The sequence below is a fragment of the Coturnix japonica genome, chromosome Z, assembly GCF_054131305.1.
Source record: "Coturnix japonica strain WE chromosome Z, WE-NBRP24, whole genome shotgun sequence".
Lineage (NCBI taxonomy): Eukaryota > Metazoa > Chordata > Aves > Galliformes > Phasianidae > Coturnix > Coturnix japonica.
Genome location: NC_140702.1, coordinates 2679219 through 2692667, shown reverse-complemented (window position 1 = coordinate 2692667; position 13449 = coordinate 2679219). Strand labels below are relative to the sequence as shown.

The 13449-nt window shown below is 51.2% G+C and overlaps 2 protein-coding genes across 4 annotated transcripts; both read left to right on the top strand.

Moving 5' to 3' along the window:
- The first annotated feature begins 192 nt into the window (after positions 1 to 192).
- LOC146753462 (uncharacterized) lies at positions 193 to 3453 on the top strand. 2 transcript variants are annotated; one of them, XM_085530562.1, is made up of 6 exons: positions 193 to 1058; positions 2055 to 2127; positions 2255 to 2375; positions 2561 to 2640; positions 2846 to 2971; positions 3242 to 3453. In XM_085530562.1, exons 3-6 carry the CDS (start codon positions 2273 to 2275, stop codon positions 3395 to 3397), a joined length of 465 nt encoding a protein of 154 aa, XP_085386688.1. In that variant the 5' UTR covers positions 193 to 1058; positions 2055 to 2127; positions 2255 to 2272; the 3' UTR covers positions 3398 to 3453. The 2 variants fall into 2 exon arrangements, with proteins under 2 accessions (XP_085386688.1, XP_085386689.1); XM_085530563.1 differs by lacking the exon at positions 193 to 1058 and adding an exon at positions 1531 to 1682.
- A 147-nt stretch (positions 3454 to 3600) lies between these two features.
- Positions 3601 to 10288, top strand: LOC146753461 (maestro heat-like repeat-containing protein family member 6). 2 transcript variants are annotated; one of them, XM_085530552.1, is made up of 17 exons: positions 3601 to 3699; positions 4010 to 4099; positions 4340 to 4444; positions 4628 to 4780; positions 4938 to 5089; positions 5356 to 5503; positions 5669 to 5806; positions 5926 to 6102; positions 6359 to 6514; positions 6666 to 6767; positions 6885 to 6987; positions 7226 to 7285; positions 7552 to 7793; positions 7925 to 8157; positions 8240 to 8486; positions 9126 to 9320; positions 9641 to 10288. In XM_085530552.1, the coding sequence occupies exons 2-13, from the start codon at positions 4022 to 4024 to the stop codon at positions 7698 to 7700; spliced, it is 1521 nt and encodes a 506-aa protein (XP_085386678.1). In that variant the 5' UTR covers positions 3601 to 3699; positions 4010 to 4021; the 3' UTR covers positions 7701 to 7793; positions 7925 to 8157; positions 8240 to 8486; positions 9126 to 9320; positions 9641 to 10288. The 2 variants fall into 2 exon arrangements, with proteins under 2 accessions (XP_085386678.1, XP_085386677.1); XM_085530551.1 differs by having other exon boundaries at positions 9638 to 10288.
- The last annotated feature ends 3161 nt before the right edge of the window (positions 10289 to 13449 follow it).

The following is a 13449-nucleotide window of genomic DNA, read 5'->3' as shown; positions in this document are numbered from 1 at the left end:
TTTCTGAGAAGTAATATTTCCTAACGTCCAGCCTGAACCTCTCCTGCCGCAGCTTGAAACCATTCCCTCTAGTTCTATCAGTAATGACATGAGAGAAGAGGCCAACTACCAGCTCACTGCAACCTCCCTTCAGGAAGTTATAGAGAGCAATGAGGTCTCCCCTGAGCCACCTCTTCTCCAGGCTGGACATTCCCATCTCCTGCAGCCTCTCCTCATATGGCCCCATTGTGCTCCAGACCCCTCACCAGCTTTGTTGCCCTTCTTTGAACACGTTCCAATGCCTCAGTGTCTTTTTCTCAGTGAGGGGCCACAAACTGGACACAGAATTAGAGTTGTGGCCTCACCAGTGCTGAGTACAGAGGGACAGTCACCTCTCTGCTCCTGCTGGCATCACTGTTTCTGATGCAAAATGTATGTAAGTGTCACATGTGTGACATCCTTTTTGATGGAGTTCTGTGACTGGAGTTCAATGGATTTGAGAGCTGACTTGAAGCCTGTGGGCATCACCCAGGAGTTGGGGTGAGAGGATGAGGTGTAGGAACAGGAACCTCTTTGGTCGTTATTAACTCCCAACTTTTTGGTCAGGAATCTCTGTGTGTTTCTTTATCACGTAAAGAACAGAGTCATTGTGCAGCTTGTGAATGAATTGATTCACGCCTGCTGATTGGTGCTGTTCTCTACAGGGAGCTGCAATGGAAATGGACACTTGTGGTCCACTGTCCAGCCCCCTCTTGTGTTGGATTTTCTGGGCTTTGAGACACATCTTCCAGATGCACTTTGTGTTATTTCTGATGTGTGACCTGTTGAGCTCCAGCCCCAAATGAGGATTCAAGTACTACCACAGCAGTCCATTGGGACTGTAGTATTTCTTGCTAAACAGAATTCGTGTGCACCCTTGTCTTTCGTCTGCACAAAGGATCTTGTAATCATCTCTGTCTGTGTTTCTTTTAGAGCCAGAGATGGAGCAGAGAGGAACACAGACTTGGGTGAATCTTCATTCAGGAGCAGGGACACGTCATGCTCATCTGAGGTGTCTGGCTGACAACAAGAGCAGAGAGGTAAGTTTCATAGGGTCGCGTGCGCATTTTATTTTATTTTTCATTCATGATGCATAGAGGCGTTCCCCAGACAAAGTGAGCATTTCTCAACTGGACTTTCTAGAAATGAGCTAGGCAGTGAAAATGGGTTTGAAGCATTCCTAAGAGCCCCGCAAGAGAATGCTGAGAGTTAATCTGGCACCCTCCTTTGGAAACGTCCGTTGTCTGTCAGCTCTTCAGCTGTGCCCTAACACCTCCCATTGTGCTGCCACACCAGGATAGAATTCCAAGCCCACACTGAGTCCTGGAATGTTGTGGTGCCGTGTTGGAATCAGATGTGACCACGTGGTCTTGGCTCCCCGCCTTGGGGGGGGTCATGGTGGACCAGGCTGTTGGCCGTTGGTGATGTCATAAGCGGCTGGAATGAGGGGAGGAGCGGTGCGTTCTGTGTTCCTTTGTGGGTGAGCTAGTGGTCGGAGTGGTTGGTTGTCTTGTTGGTCTTGTGCCTTTTGTGCCGTTAGTTAGTTAGTTTTGTTAGTTAGTTAGTTCTGTTTGTTAGTTAGTTCTGTTTGTTAGTTAGTGACTTTAGTTAGTTAGTCCCTTTAGTGTTTTTTTCTTCACACCATCGTGCGCAGCAGCTTGTAGGTAAGCTGAGCTGGTGTGGGATGGATGGGTGGGCAGTGAGGTGTTGAGAACTGCTGGCTGTCGGAGCTCACAGCACCGTATTGCTTACTCTTGACCATCAGATGTAATTTTCCCCTGGTACACACGTTCCAAAGGGGGTATCAGTAAAGTTGGCACCTGTCCCGTGCTTCTTCCATTGTCTTTGCTCAGTAGTGGAAGCATTGTAAAGTTGCTGGGCGGACAGGCATCACGTAGCCTGAGACTCAGCATGTCTTGCAGCAAGTGGATGGGACGGTTGTGCTGTTTGTTTTATTCCATGACTGTCTTAGCCCTGCTCACTGACCTGCTCTTTCTCTCTCCTCTCCTCACCCTCCGCCCACTGCCTTGGTGCAGCTTTTGCTCTCATTCCATCTCAGCAAAGCGACAAGGAACTGCTGCAGATAGCTTGAGGTGATCTCATTGCCAGGTACGTGCCACATTTTGTCCCCGCACATCGTTTTGCTGCAGGGTATGCGAGGGTAGTTCTGACGAATTGTACCCATACTGTGCTGTGTGAATAGAGAAAACAGAAATGTGTTTCCGTTCTGTTCCAGCACGTCACAGCTGCTGTGATGGACGTCGCGTGCATGGCCGGGAAGGAGAGTGGGGCTCCCCAGGACAGAAGATCTCCAGCGGAGCCCTACCAAGTGACCGAGGTCATCCCTCTGCATGCTGGTGAGTGAGGGTCTAAAGCGGGGTGGGCAGGGCTGGGGCAGCGAGTGCCCCCTGCTCCACACCAGGAACCTTTGGCACGGGCAGACTTTGCCATGGGAGCGAGCCCAGGGCCGGAGAGGGCAGAGCTCCTTCTGCTCCTGCCTGCCTTTGGCCCCTCTATAGCACTGCTCTCTCTCCTTGCTCAGATGCTGAATTGCTGCCTCTATCTGATGTGGAACAGGAGGCAGTGGATTTTATCCAAGCCAACAGCATCAGCAAGGAAATGGTAAGAGCAGCCATCTCCATCGTGGCTATACCTGCATCTCCAGACGGTCCCTCTGGCTCTGCCTTCAGGCTACAGGAGGGCTGCTGGCCGGGCAGAGCTGCTGCTGTCCTGCAGCTGTCCTGCGCTGCTCCACACCCCGCAACGCCTGGTCCCCCTGGCCATGGTTGTCCCCACTCACACTCCTCGGTCTCTGTGTGCTTGCCAGGATCTGGTGCAGAAGCTGCGGTTCCTCAACAGCATTTGCATACTGTGCAGCACCGCTGGACAGGAGGGCCTCACACTGAGCCATGATATCTTCTGCTTGCTGAAAAATCAGTGCAAGAAGATTGAGGTGAGGGGACATGGCACCCAGGTAGCTGCACCCTGTGAGAAGGACAGGACAAGGGGAGAGGGAGGCAGGGAAATGATGCACAGACACCCAAGTGCCCCAGATGGGACTCCAGGTGCTGCTGAGAGCTCAGCAGTGGAGGTGGACAGCAGCACCAGTGTGCCAGTGTTTGTCAAGGGCCACTGGGGCGACTCAGGCCCTAGCGGCCGGTGGCAGGTTTGCTGTTGCTGGGTGCTGGCAGCTGCCAGGTGCCATCCTGATTGTGCTTTGCAGGTTCTGTTGCGTGAGGAGCCCATGGAGCAGCTGAGCACCGGCCTGAGATACTGCTGCATGAACACCATTGCTGCCTTGAGGTACCTGCCCAGCCTCTGCTTTTGCCAGCACAACACCGGGCACCATCCTGGTGGCCCTGACGCAGCTCCCCGCTAAGTCTTGGCCCTCGCCCCAAAGCTGGTGACATCAGGACTGTCCTCTGACCCAGAGCAGCCCCGTAGGGGAGGAGGCACCTCCTGGCAGGGCTCCCCATCCCTCTCAGGGAGCCTTGCCCAGGGGAGGACCTGTTCCAGCCCTGCCTCAGCACCCAGGCACCTCTCCTAGCATCAGTGTCTTTCTAATTGCACACTGTGAATGCAGTTACGGAGGAAGAAATACTCCATCTCTTCAAGGTGTGCTGCAGCGTCGTCTTCTATCTTCCTCCAGCCAGGGCCTTGAACATTTCCCTCTACAACCAGGTATGTACTGGGCAATCTACTGTTGACCCCATGCCTCTGGGCTGCCGCTTGCATTACTTGTGTCCAGAGATCTATCCAGATGTTTGTGGGATGAATTGGCAGCCTTGCTTGCCTTTACCCCTCTCACTCTTGCCTTGGGCTTGGCAAACAGCCTGTGTTGTAGCCTGCTCTGAGTGCAGCAGCCTTGCAGGGTGCCCCTGTGCACAGATCTGTGGGTATCCTTCCTTGGCAGCCAGAGGGGTTCACAGCAGTCTCCTTGGTATGAAAGGGAACCCTGAAAGACTTCCACAACCCACTGTTCTCTTTACAGACCCTGGAAGCTATGGACGACATGCTGCAGATTGTACTAGATGTCTGTCCCATTGCCAGTGTCAAGAGTCGGCTGCAGGGAATCTTGGAGGTCTGTCTATTGTGAAGTTCTGCCCCCACAGCTCCCTTCTAGTAGTTTATCCCACTCCTTGGAAACGGCACTGGCAGCAGCTGGAGCCGGCAAGGGACCCTGGCGGCAGTAGCCCCATGATGGGCTTGGCTTAAGCTCAGGGGAAGCCTGGATGGATGCTGTGATTCCAGCTAGGAGCTCAGCAGACCTGCAGTGGGCATCAGCAGCTCCCAGGCTAACCAGCAGCTCCTCTCCTCACAGGTGCTGCTGCCTTTCAGCATCTCCAAGACACAGGCTGTGTGTGAGAGGGCTTTGGGGCGCATCTGGAAGCTTAGTGGCTTCATGACCAGCAGTTTCTGGCAGCAGGTAAGGAGACATGAAAATTGTGTACCTGTGAGAAAAGCTGCGGCTCAGGTGTGAACCCTCAGAATGCTTTTGACATGAAGGGAGGGTCTTTATCCTTCCTTTGGCCTGTGCTCATCCTGCTCCAGATGCTATTCTCTCATTCTGTTTAACATGCCTTCCCTCCTTTTTTCCTTCTTACTGCAGCCCCTTGGAAAAAACCTTGCCCCTTCTCAGAGGACAGACATTGCCCTTGTAACCCTGGAGAAGATCATTGGGGACTATGGTTTTGATGAGAAGAAGTGGGCTGAGACTATGCTGGATGTGCTTCGGAGAAACCCTGGCACCTGGCTGATGGATGTAAGCAGAGTGAGGCGACCCTGCCTGCCACAGCTCTTGGGAACTGAAGCCATTTGAAGGCAGCAATGAGCTGTGGGAAGGGCAGTAATAACACAGCCTGGGAGGCAAATGGCTGCAGTCCAGTGGCAGCAGCAGTCTCCCTGTGTTCTCACAACAGGTGCCAGAGATTCTGGGATTCATCCACGCCAACCTGAAGATCCAGAGCACATCAGTCCAGCAGATCCTGCTCTCAGTGCTGGATGTGCTGACCGTCCAGTTTCCCAGGGATGTGCTGAGGAGTGTGTTGACCGACCTCCCACAGAATGACAGGTATCAGCCCAGACAGCCCCACACGTTTGTTCCATGTGAAGAGCAGGGCTCAGAAATGGTCTGGCTGCCAGAGCCAAGGAAAGCTGCAGGACATCCCAAGGAGCAGGCCCTCCATCCCACTGTGCTTTCCAGTGCTGGTGGGCAGCTCAGGGCTGCAGCAGCCAATACCAACCATGGCAGCCCAGAGCCCCCATCAGGCTCCTGCCTGAGCCGTGGTGCTGTGGCTAAGGCAGCCCTGCTGACACAGCATTGCTCTCTGTTTATAGCACTACCCTGGACATACTGAAGAGTGTGCTGACCCTGCTGGAAGCATCCAAGCGGATCTGCGATGAGCTCAGCAGTGTTCTACAGGACCAACAGCTGTGTGAGATATTGAGCATCAGCACAGAGGAGTTGGGCCTCCTTCGCTTGACTGTGAGTTACTGGACAATGCACCGTGCTCTCCTACAGAGCACTGGTAGCTCAGGCTGGACTGTGTCTCCCTAGTGCCCTGCCTTGAGCTGCCAAAGCAGCCAGGAGCTGCAGGGTGCAGGATGTCCTGCTGCCTCTGCCTGCCTCTCACCGCTGTGTTCGTTTCAGGCGATGCCTCCCACTGAAGAGCTGTTGAAGGAGCTGTGTAAGCCAGCACTGCTCCAGAAGCTTCTGAATGTGGAAAGCCTGCCAGTGCTCTGGCTGGTGCTCAGATGTCTCGTGCTGCTGTCTGATAGACCTGAGATGGTGAGCAGGACCTTGTCAAACGAAGCCCTCATGTTGACAGCCTGGCGCTGGGGCAATAGGCAACACTGTCCCTTGGCATCTGTCCTCCTGATGGAAAGGAAATTGTGTGTTTTGTACAGGCAATTGAAATCCGGGCCCTGCTTCCAGGCGTCATGGAGAACCTGCTGTTTGCCAACACAGCCATTACTGTGAAGGTGCTGAATATCTTCAGGAATGCAATGCACCATCTGGGGAAGAGGCACGCCAGTCCCTTTGCTCTGGAGCTGGCTGAGAAGATCCTGCCTCTTTTTAATCACGTAAGTCTGTTGTGGGAGGCTGAGCTCTGCGGGTGGGTGCTTGACAGGAGCGTCTTCTCCTTTCTTTCCTTCTCTGGGCTCTCAGGAATGAGATGTCTTGTGGGCTCTGTAGCACTGCTGGCCGTGTCCCTGCTAGTGCAGCTTGGTTGTTCTTGGTGATGTCAGGCCCCTGTGCTGGGGCTCAGCCTACACTCATGCTCACCATGGGCAGTGAGAGTGTGCTGCTGAGGTCTGACGTCCTCCTGTTCTCCCTCAGGCATCATCTGAAGTGCGAGAAGGTTCCATCCGCCTCTTCATGGATGTGATGGATGCTGTGCTGTGGTCTCAGAAGGGAAGCATGAAGAAGATCGTGCGCAGGGCCCTGCTCCCTCTGCTCTTTCACATGAGTGACGAGACCCTGAGCGTAGCACAGGTACGAATTTCAGAGCTGAGCAGTGTGCAGGCAGTGGTGTGCTGACAGTTCAGCTGTGATGTGCAATTGAGAGCAAGTTGAGCAAGCATTCAGACACTGGGATGTGTGTCTGTGTGTGTGGTGCCATGTCCCTGCATCTGTTGTTCTGCAGGCATCTGGGGAAGCCCTTGTGTCCTGTGCAAAGTTCCTGAAGTGGAAGGAGCTCAAGCAGCAGGTCCGGCAGAAGAACACAGTGGGGATCATGAAGTGTTTGGTGAGGACAATCTCACAGCCCCCACCTTTTTGCTGGGGGAAAGGGGATGCTGGAGGAGGGGTTGCAGCAGCAGCTGTGGCTGCTCTGCAAGCCCCATGCTCTTGTGCTCTTCTTCAGCTGCAGCAGGACAGAAAGGGAGTGGAAGGCCACCTGCAGCAGAGCCTGCCATACCTGGAGGATTCTCAGGCCTCCTTGCGATGCGAGGCTGTCAGATTCATTGGTGAGCCCAACCCCTGCGTCCCTCTTTGGGCCCTGCCCTGGCAGGAAGGCACAGCCCTGAAGCCCCCAGGTACAGCCTGCCCATGCCGGTAGCCACAGTGGGTGCCTTGCTCAGGTCCCCCCTCGGGTGCCGTCCCTGCCTGCAGCATGGAAGGGGAAGCAGCTGGGCTGGCGGGGTTGGGGTCTGAGCTTCTGGCAGCATGTTGGGGAGTGGGTGTCTGACAGAGCTCTTTCCCTAGGGCTGATTGGGAAGCACGCCAAGGAGCAGAGTGAGAAGATGCTGAATGAACTCTGCAGTGGTGAGTGAGGGCAGTGCTGTGTGTGTTGGGGCTGGGGGCAGAGCTGGGCAGCATGCAGCTGTGCTTTGCCCTGCTGCAAGGAAATGCTGCAGGGGCAGAGGATCATTCATGGCAGTCCTGAGCAGTGTCTTCCACTGACCCGTCAGTCTCCCGTGCTCCTCCTGGCCAGGAAAAGCAAGGAGTGGGGCTGGCAAGGCCCAGAGTGGAAGCTGGTGGCTCTCTGTAGACTGGGGGTCTCATCTCTGCTCTGTTTCCTTCTGTTGCAGCCCTTCAGCCTTTGGAAGATGACCCCCATCTGACAGTCCGTTCTGTGGCATCTGAGACCATCCAGAAGCTGAGACACCAAAGGCAGAAGGCGGCACCAGCACGGAGAAGGCTCCCAGCACTTTTCCGCTGGTCCTGCATAGCCTTCTGAGGGATAATTCTTGTTCATTAACGTTGGATCCTTCAGTTTTCATGTCTCTTACCATCTCTCTTCCAGAAGATCTTGCGAAGAAAGGCTTTTCCTGTGAGGATGAAACACGGATAGGAAATGTTACATCTAGTTTTGCTCTGTGTGTGACACATTCATTCTTCTGACAGCTGCTAACACTCAGTTTATTAATAAAAATCATTCCTTTATTACTTTGTGCCTTGCAGATTAATCTGAATGTAAGAAAATCGGGCTGACTTTGTTTGCTTCGCTCAACACTGGCCACATCAAGATAACAAAGGACATTGTTTTCAAGAATAATTGCAGCTATCTTCTTGTTGACTTGTGCTTCTGTGCTTCTGAGAAACACCATCTAGCAATTTCTTTTTCTTTTTCTTCTTTTTTTGCACGAGTCCTGGATGCTGGTGTGTGTTGTGCTCTGTTGTTTGCTGACCAGCAGGTGAGAGGACTGTGTTTTGTGTTAGGTGGTGAGTTTTGTCTATCTCAGGGGCCATCCAATTGGATCCATCCTCTTTTTGCAGTGTTTAGGGACAGTTAATTTGCTGTTGCCTGGAGCTATGTGTGAAGTGCAGGACTAGAAGCTGTGATCGCTGAATCTCCTTGGATGAGCCCCAGCTCAGGTTCTCTCACACCAACCAAGAACATTTTTGCCAGCCCTGTTGTATTGCTGCAGCTCAGTGACCCCGACAATCTTCCCATGGAGTGCCGAAGACGGAGGTGGGAGCCTCCTTGCTGAGATCTGCTAGCAAAGCCCTGAGCGGCTCTAAGGTCGGAGCCTGTTGGGTCGGTAACACTGTGTCATGGTTTTGTGCTGTTGCTGTCCATATTCCACATCATAACATCACATGCAGTATGAATCATTGATTGAGGGTATAAATAGTGGAATCATGTACAAAGGAAAAAGGGTTAAAGAGAAAGTAACTTTTTGTTTATAACTGAACAATACGGATTGCTAAGGGAACGTTATATGGTATTAAAGGTGTTTGAATGGGACAAACTGTTCTGATGGTATAAGAAAGTGTAACTGAGGGTATGTGGAAGTGTAATAGAGGGTATGTGGAATTGTGATCGAGGGTATGTGGAAGTGTGGAAGGAGGAAGGCTGAGGGACCTGGTCTAGGTCCTGCTATCCTGGAAAGGCAGCCTGGGGATCTGGCAGTGTGTGTGCCAAGTGGCTCTGTGTGCCTATGGGTGTGTACTGAAGGGCACCCAGAACTGCCACTTCCCCTTGGGACATAGGCTTGGAGCATCAGTTGCTATGTTACTCTCTGAGAAGAGGATTCAGGCCCCAAGTCTTGAGTCCAGCTTGGTGATTTGGATTGACTCTGGGGCAGCAGTGGATGATCTGCAGCCCTGCAGCTGAGTGCATGAGGCTGATTGTGATCTCTGCTCTGCCATGTACCTACAGCAAATCCCAAGAGCACACAAAGATTGGGTCTGTACCCTGGCCTTCATCCCTGGCTGCCCCATGTTGTTGAGTGCGTACCAAGGAGGCGTGATCAAAGTCTGGAACATGGATAACTTCGGCCCAGTTGGGGAGATCAAAGGGCAGCCCCATCAACGCCATCTGCACCAACTCCAAGCACATCTTCACTGCCTCCAGGTGAGCCTCGGGCTTGGTGCTCCCCAGATCCTGCAGGAGGTGAGAGTGCCCTGTGTTGACTTGTCATCCCTGGGCCTGGGTGGGTTTGCACTGAGTGGGGCCAGGAGCCTGGAGGGCGAAGAGGGCAGAGGGGATCTTGCAGCTTTCTGGTCCCTCAGTGCCTTCCTCTCACCTTGCTGTCTTAGTCTGTCCCCTGCCCGCTCTCTGGGATATCCCCATGCAGGGTCCCCTCTTCCCTGGCGCTGGGCATCCCCTGCTGTTCTTGGGGAGCATTTTGGCAGCAAGACTCTGAAATCCACTCTCTTTTGTTTGTGCAGCAGCCGGAGCTGCGCATCTGACCTGGCTCACCCTGAGCTTCCCTGCAGAGATCTCTGAATCCCAACTGCAACGTCTGCTGACCCTCTGCTCTTCCCTGGGTACCCACTTTGCTCTGCAGTGGGGTGGGGAAGGGCTGCAGATGGGTGAGGATGGAGATGGTTGTGCCAGGAGCGGAGTGTGGACGGGTTGGACCCTGATCCTGCACGACTCCCCCACGGCTGCACACCTGAAGGACAATCCTACAGAGAACGATGGTGCATGGCTGGAGCCCTTCAGAAGGCTGAAGGCTCAGCCCAGGAGTGTCAATGAGGACGCAGCCTCTCCAGCTGCCCTGCTCATGTTTCTCTGCTCAGGGGGCCGACGAGGCCCTGGTCTCACACTGGAGCTTTCTTCTACCTCTCCTGTGGTCCCTTGGAGCATCCCCTGCTCCATCCTGCCCTGCCCCGCGCTGGGCTCGTGGGGGAATGTGGGAATACAAGAAAAGCTGTTCAGAGCAGCAGCTGTGGAGCCAGATCAACAGCCTGAGAACCAAGGACACCTCTGGAAGGAGAAGAAGGGACTCACGGCTCTGATTGGATATGTTAGAAAAAAAAAAACTTGTGAAGGTTTATAATGGATGTGAGAACTTGTAATAAAGGATTTGGATCATTCACATCTGAGTCCGTGCTTCAAATGCTGCAGGGGAATGGCTGCGTTGAGCCCTGGGAGTGGTATTCTCTCCTTATGCGCTCTCACTTCCCTTTGGTCACTGAAGAAACGACTTTTGAACTCGGACTTAAGGATTTCTCTGCATGATCCCATTGGTGCTGAACTCGGATCTCAGAGGAGCTCCAGGATGTGCCCCATAAAGCACAGACCAATTTCTTTGTGCTTTCTGCAGCCCCGTTTGTTTCGTGTCACCAGTCCTTGTTCAAACCACTGCAGGGTGGGAATTTCTGCACACCTTGAAACAGGAGCATCTCTATTGACTTGATGGAGTCTGTCTTTTATCATTCTGGGGATGGGGGGGGGAAGAAGAAAATGCAGTTTCCATGGCCTGGTGGAGGGCACGATGGCATGCGCAGGGTCACCCTGCCATGGACAGGATGGTGGCTGCTCCTGGGTCACAGCTGAGCCCCGTGCTGTGGGGCTGGGCAGGATGGATCACAGGACCCATGGTTGCCCTGTGACGCACAGCACTTTTACAAAGTAAAAGAATCAATTTCCTTAAATATTGAGCATCCATACGTAAATTGCAGCCTAGTGGAATCTTTTCCTATCCAAACAGAATTCTTTATCTATTTCTGTTACATAAGAAAAGCAAATAATTTTTTATCGGTCGACTTTGAAATTCAGGCAAGTGTTCACTTGAAGTGTTATGAAGTGTCAGCTTTTCTAGAGCATTTACTTTTCATGCTCTTAATTTCTCATTATCTCGCCTTATTCTCTTGCCATGTCAGTGTTTTCATTCGATGGCTTCCATGTGACAAGAGCTCTTGCTGTGTGAGCGATACAAATGTAGCTTTAAAAGTGGTACAACTTGCTATTAAGGCAGCTCCCCTCGGGAATTCCTTAAAGCTGCAGTGAGACAAGGGACACAAGAGAAACTTTGCTATGCACAGCAGGCTGAGCCCTCCTGCAGTCCCAGCTATGGAGTGCTCTGCACAATCTGTCTCTTTTTGCTCCTGATGTGCAGAGGTTTGATCAGCTTTTGCACCAGCAAGAGAGAAGTGGCACCTCACACTTATATTTCTGAATATTCTTGCTGCATTCAGTGGGATGTAAGCAATAAATAAAGAAATAAAATAAAAATATTATTGCTTTGGTTCTCAAAAAAAAAAAAAAGAACTGCCCAGCTTAATTTTGCTCCAGATCCTTCACTGCTTTGTTGCCTTTCACTGGACAAGATTTAGGGCCTCAATATCTTTCTTATAGTGAGGGGTCCAAAACAGAACACTGATAAACAGACCGGTACTGTGATCAATAGAACTTGAGGAAGAAATTCGTCTTTCATGAGGAGCTCCTCTTTGAACAGCACCAGGAACTAAGACAGGTGTTTGATTACTTCCTGCTATGAGGCAAAGATGGATCAGCAGATACAGCTGGAATCTATCTCTCTCCTCCCCACTTTATTCCCCACCTTCAGTTCTTTTTGGAAAGGAAATGCTGCAAATCTGGACTTATTTGGGAAATCACCGTGCACACAATGAAGTGAGAAAGCACCGTGCACATGAACAAGGCAAGATCCTGGATCAAGCTTTCAGTGGAAGGGAAATGCCTGAAAGGATTGAGCAAAGTCCTGGCGAAAAATACCTGGGGTTCCTGTTGGTGGGAAGCTGAACATGAGCCAGCAGTGTGCTCTCACAGCACAGAAAGTTAACCATATCCTGGGCTGCATCAAAAGAAGCACGGCCAGCAGGGCAAAGGAGGCGATCCTGCCCCTCTACTCTGTGCTGATGAGGCCTCATCTGGAGTACTGCATCCAGATGCAGAGTCCTCAGTAGAGGAGAGACATGGACCTGTTGGAGCATGGACAGGTCACTGATACATGCCATAGAACTGATTCAAGGGCTGGAACACCTCTCCTATGAGGACAGGCTGAAAGAGCTGGGGCTGTTCAGCCTGGAGTACAAAAGGCTCCACGGTGACCTGAGAGCAGCCATGAAATCCTTAACAGGGGAAAGGAGAAAGAAATACAAATGAAAGAGATTTCCATTAGGATATTTAGCAACACAGTCAGTAAGGGAAGTCAGTAAGGCACAGATGATTTGCTACATACTACCAGAAGAAGAAATAAATATTACAATTCAATGGTAAATTCAGTTGTATTCACTTTTACTTCTTCATAGACTAAGATCTGAATACATAGAAAACCAAGAGAAAATTTATTACAGGGATTATAGCTCTTTCATTAAAAATGTCTGAAACTTAATAAAGAAAGTCAGCCAGGGATGGATTTATTGACCATATCAAATATGACCCCTGACTTCAATTCTTTGTGTTGCTTTTTACAAGGAAATGTTCTCTTGGCAGTGGGGTCAGCATATTTGGTGTTGAAAGATGCTGTAGAGCAAGGACTGACTCCACTCAGACATCAGGATGCCCAGGACAAGTAGGGTTCCCAAAAGGGGAAACTACAAGCTGCCATCAACATCTCAAAGTAAAATCTCTTGGAGAAGGCAGGTTTGTGCAGAGCCAGAAAGATCATGAGGCTTCAAACACTTTCAAGGCTTATTATGGTAAAAGCGAAGTTCTCCAGCACATGTAGATACCAGGAGGAGAGAGAAGGGGGTCCATGCACTGTCACTGTCTTTCCTCTGATATTCTATATAGTTCCATAGCAAATTAAATTCTTTGGCAGGTGAATTGCTGTAATAACAGAAGTAAAATAATAAAAAAAGCCATCGCCTGGGCACAATGAGGCACACTGAGAAACAGTGAAGGGACAAGAAGGAGAGACCTCAGCTTCCTCTGTTGTGGGTCTTCAAAGTGCACCTGCAGCAGTCAGCTATTTTCCCTTATTATTTGGCTCTTTTCAAGATTTTCTTTGTGATACTGTTTTTATTTTTTTATTATTTTTATTTTTCTGTTTCCTAAGAGTCTCTACATGTTGTAGGTACTTCCCTCATCCAAAATTTCCTTTCTTCTTACGATAAAAGAATACAGATTATTCCCTCAATAATGGGAAAGGACAAATAGAAGCTGCTTCACCCCATCTGAGGTCAGGCTGTTTCCACACATAGGAAAATTGCAGGTAAGTGGAGGGGATTTTATCTAAGTGTAGGAACCAGGGGTGAAAATGTTGATTTTCTCCTCTATGAGAAGGGCAGAG

Bases quoted from the DNA above. Each gene is read 5' to 3' on its own strand.
- LOC146753462 (XM_085530562.1), top strand. From the start codon at position 2,273: ATGGACGTCGCGTGCATGGCCGGGAAGGAGAGTGGGGCTCCCCAGGAC. The intron at 2,376-2,560 runs GTGAGTGAGGGT...CTCCTTGCTCAG, and splicing joins GGTCATCCCTCTGCATGCTG to ATGCTGAATTGCTGCCTCTA. The intron at 2,641-2,845 runs GTAAGAGCAGCC...TGTGCTTGCCAG, and splicing joins ACAGCATCAGCAAGGAAATG to GATCTGGTGCAGAAGCTGCG.
- LOC146753461 (XM_085530552.1), top strand. From the start codon at position 4,022: ATGGACGACATGCTGCAGATTGTACTAGATGTCTGTCCCATTGCCAGT. The intron at 4,445-4,627 runs GTAAGGAGACAT...TTCTTACTGCAG, and splicing joins CCAGCAGTTTCTGGCAGCAG to CCCCTTGGAAAAAACCTTGC. The intron at 5,504-5,668 runs GTGAGTTACTGG...TGTTCGTTTCAG, and splicing joins TGGGCCTCCTTCGCTTGACT to GCGATGCCTCCCACTGAAGA.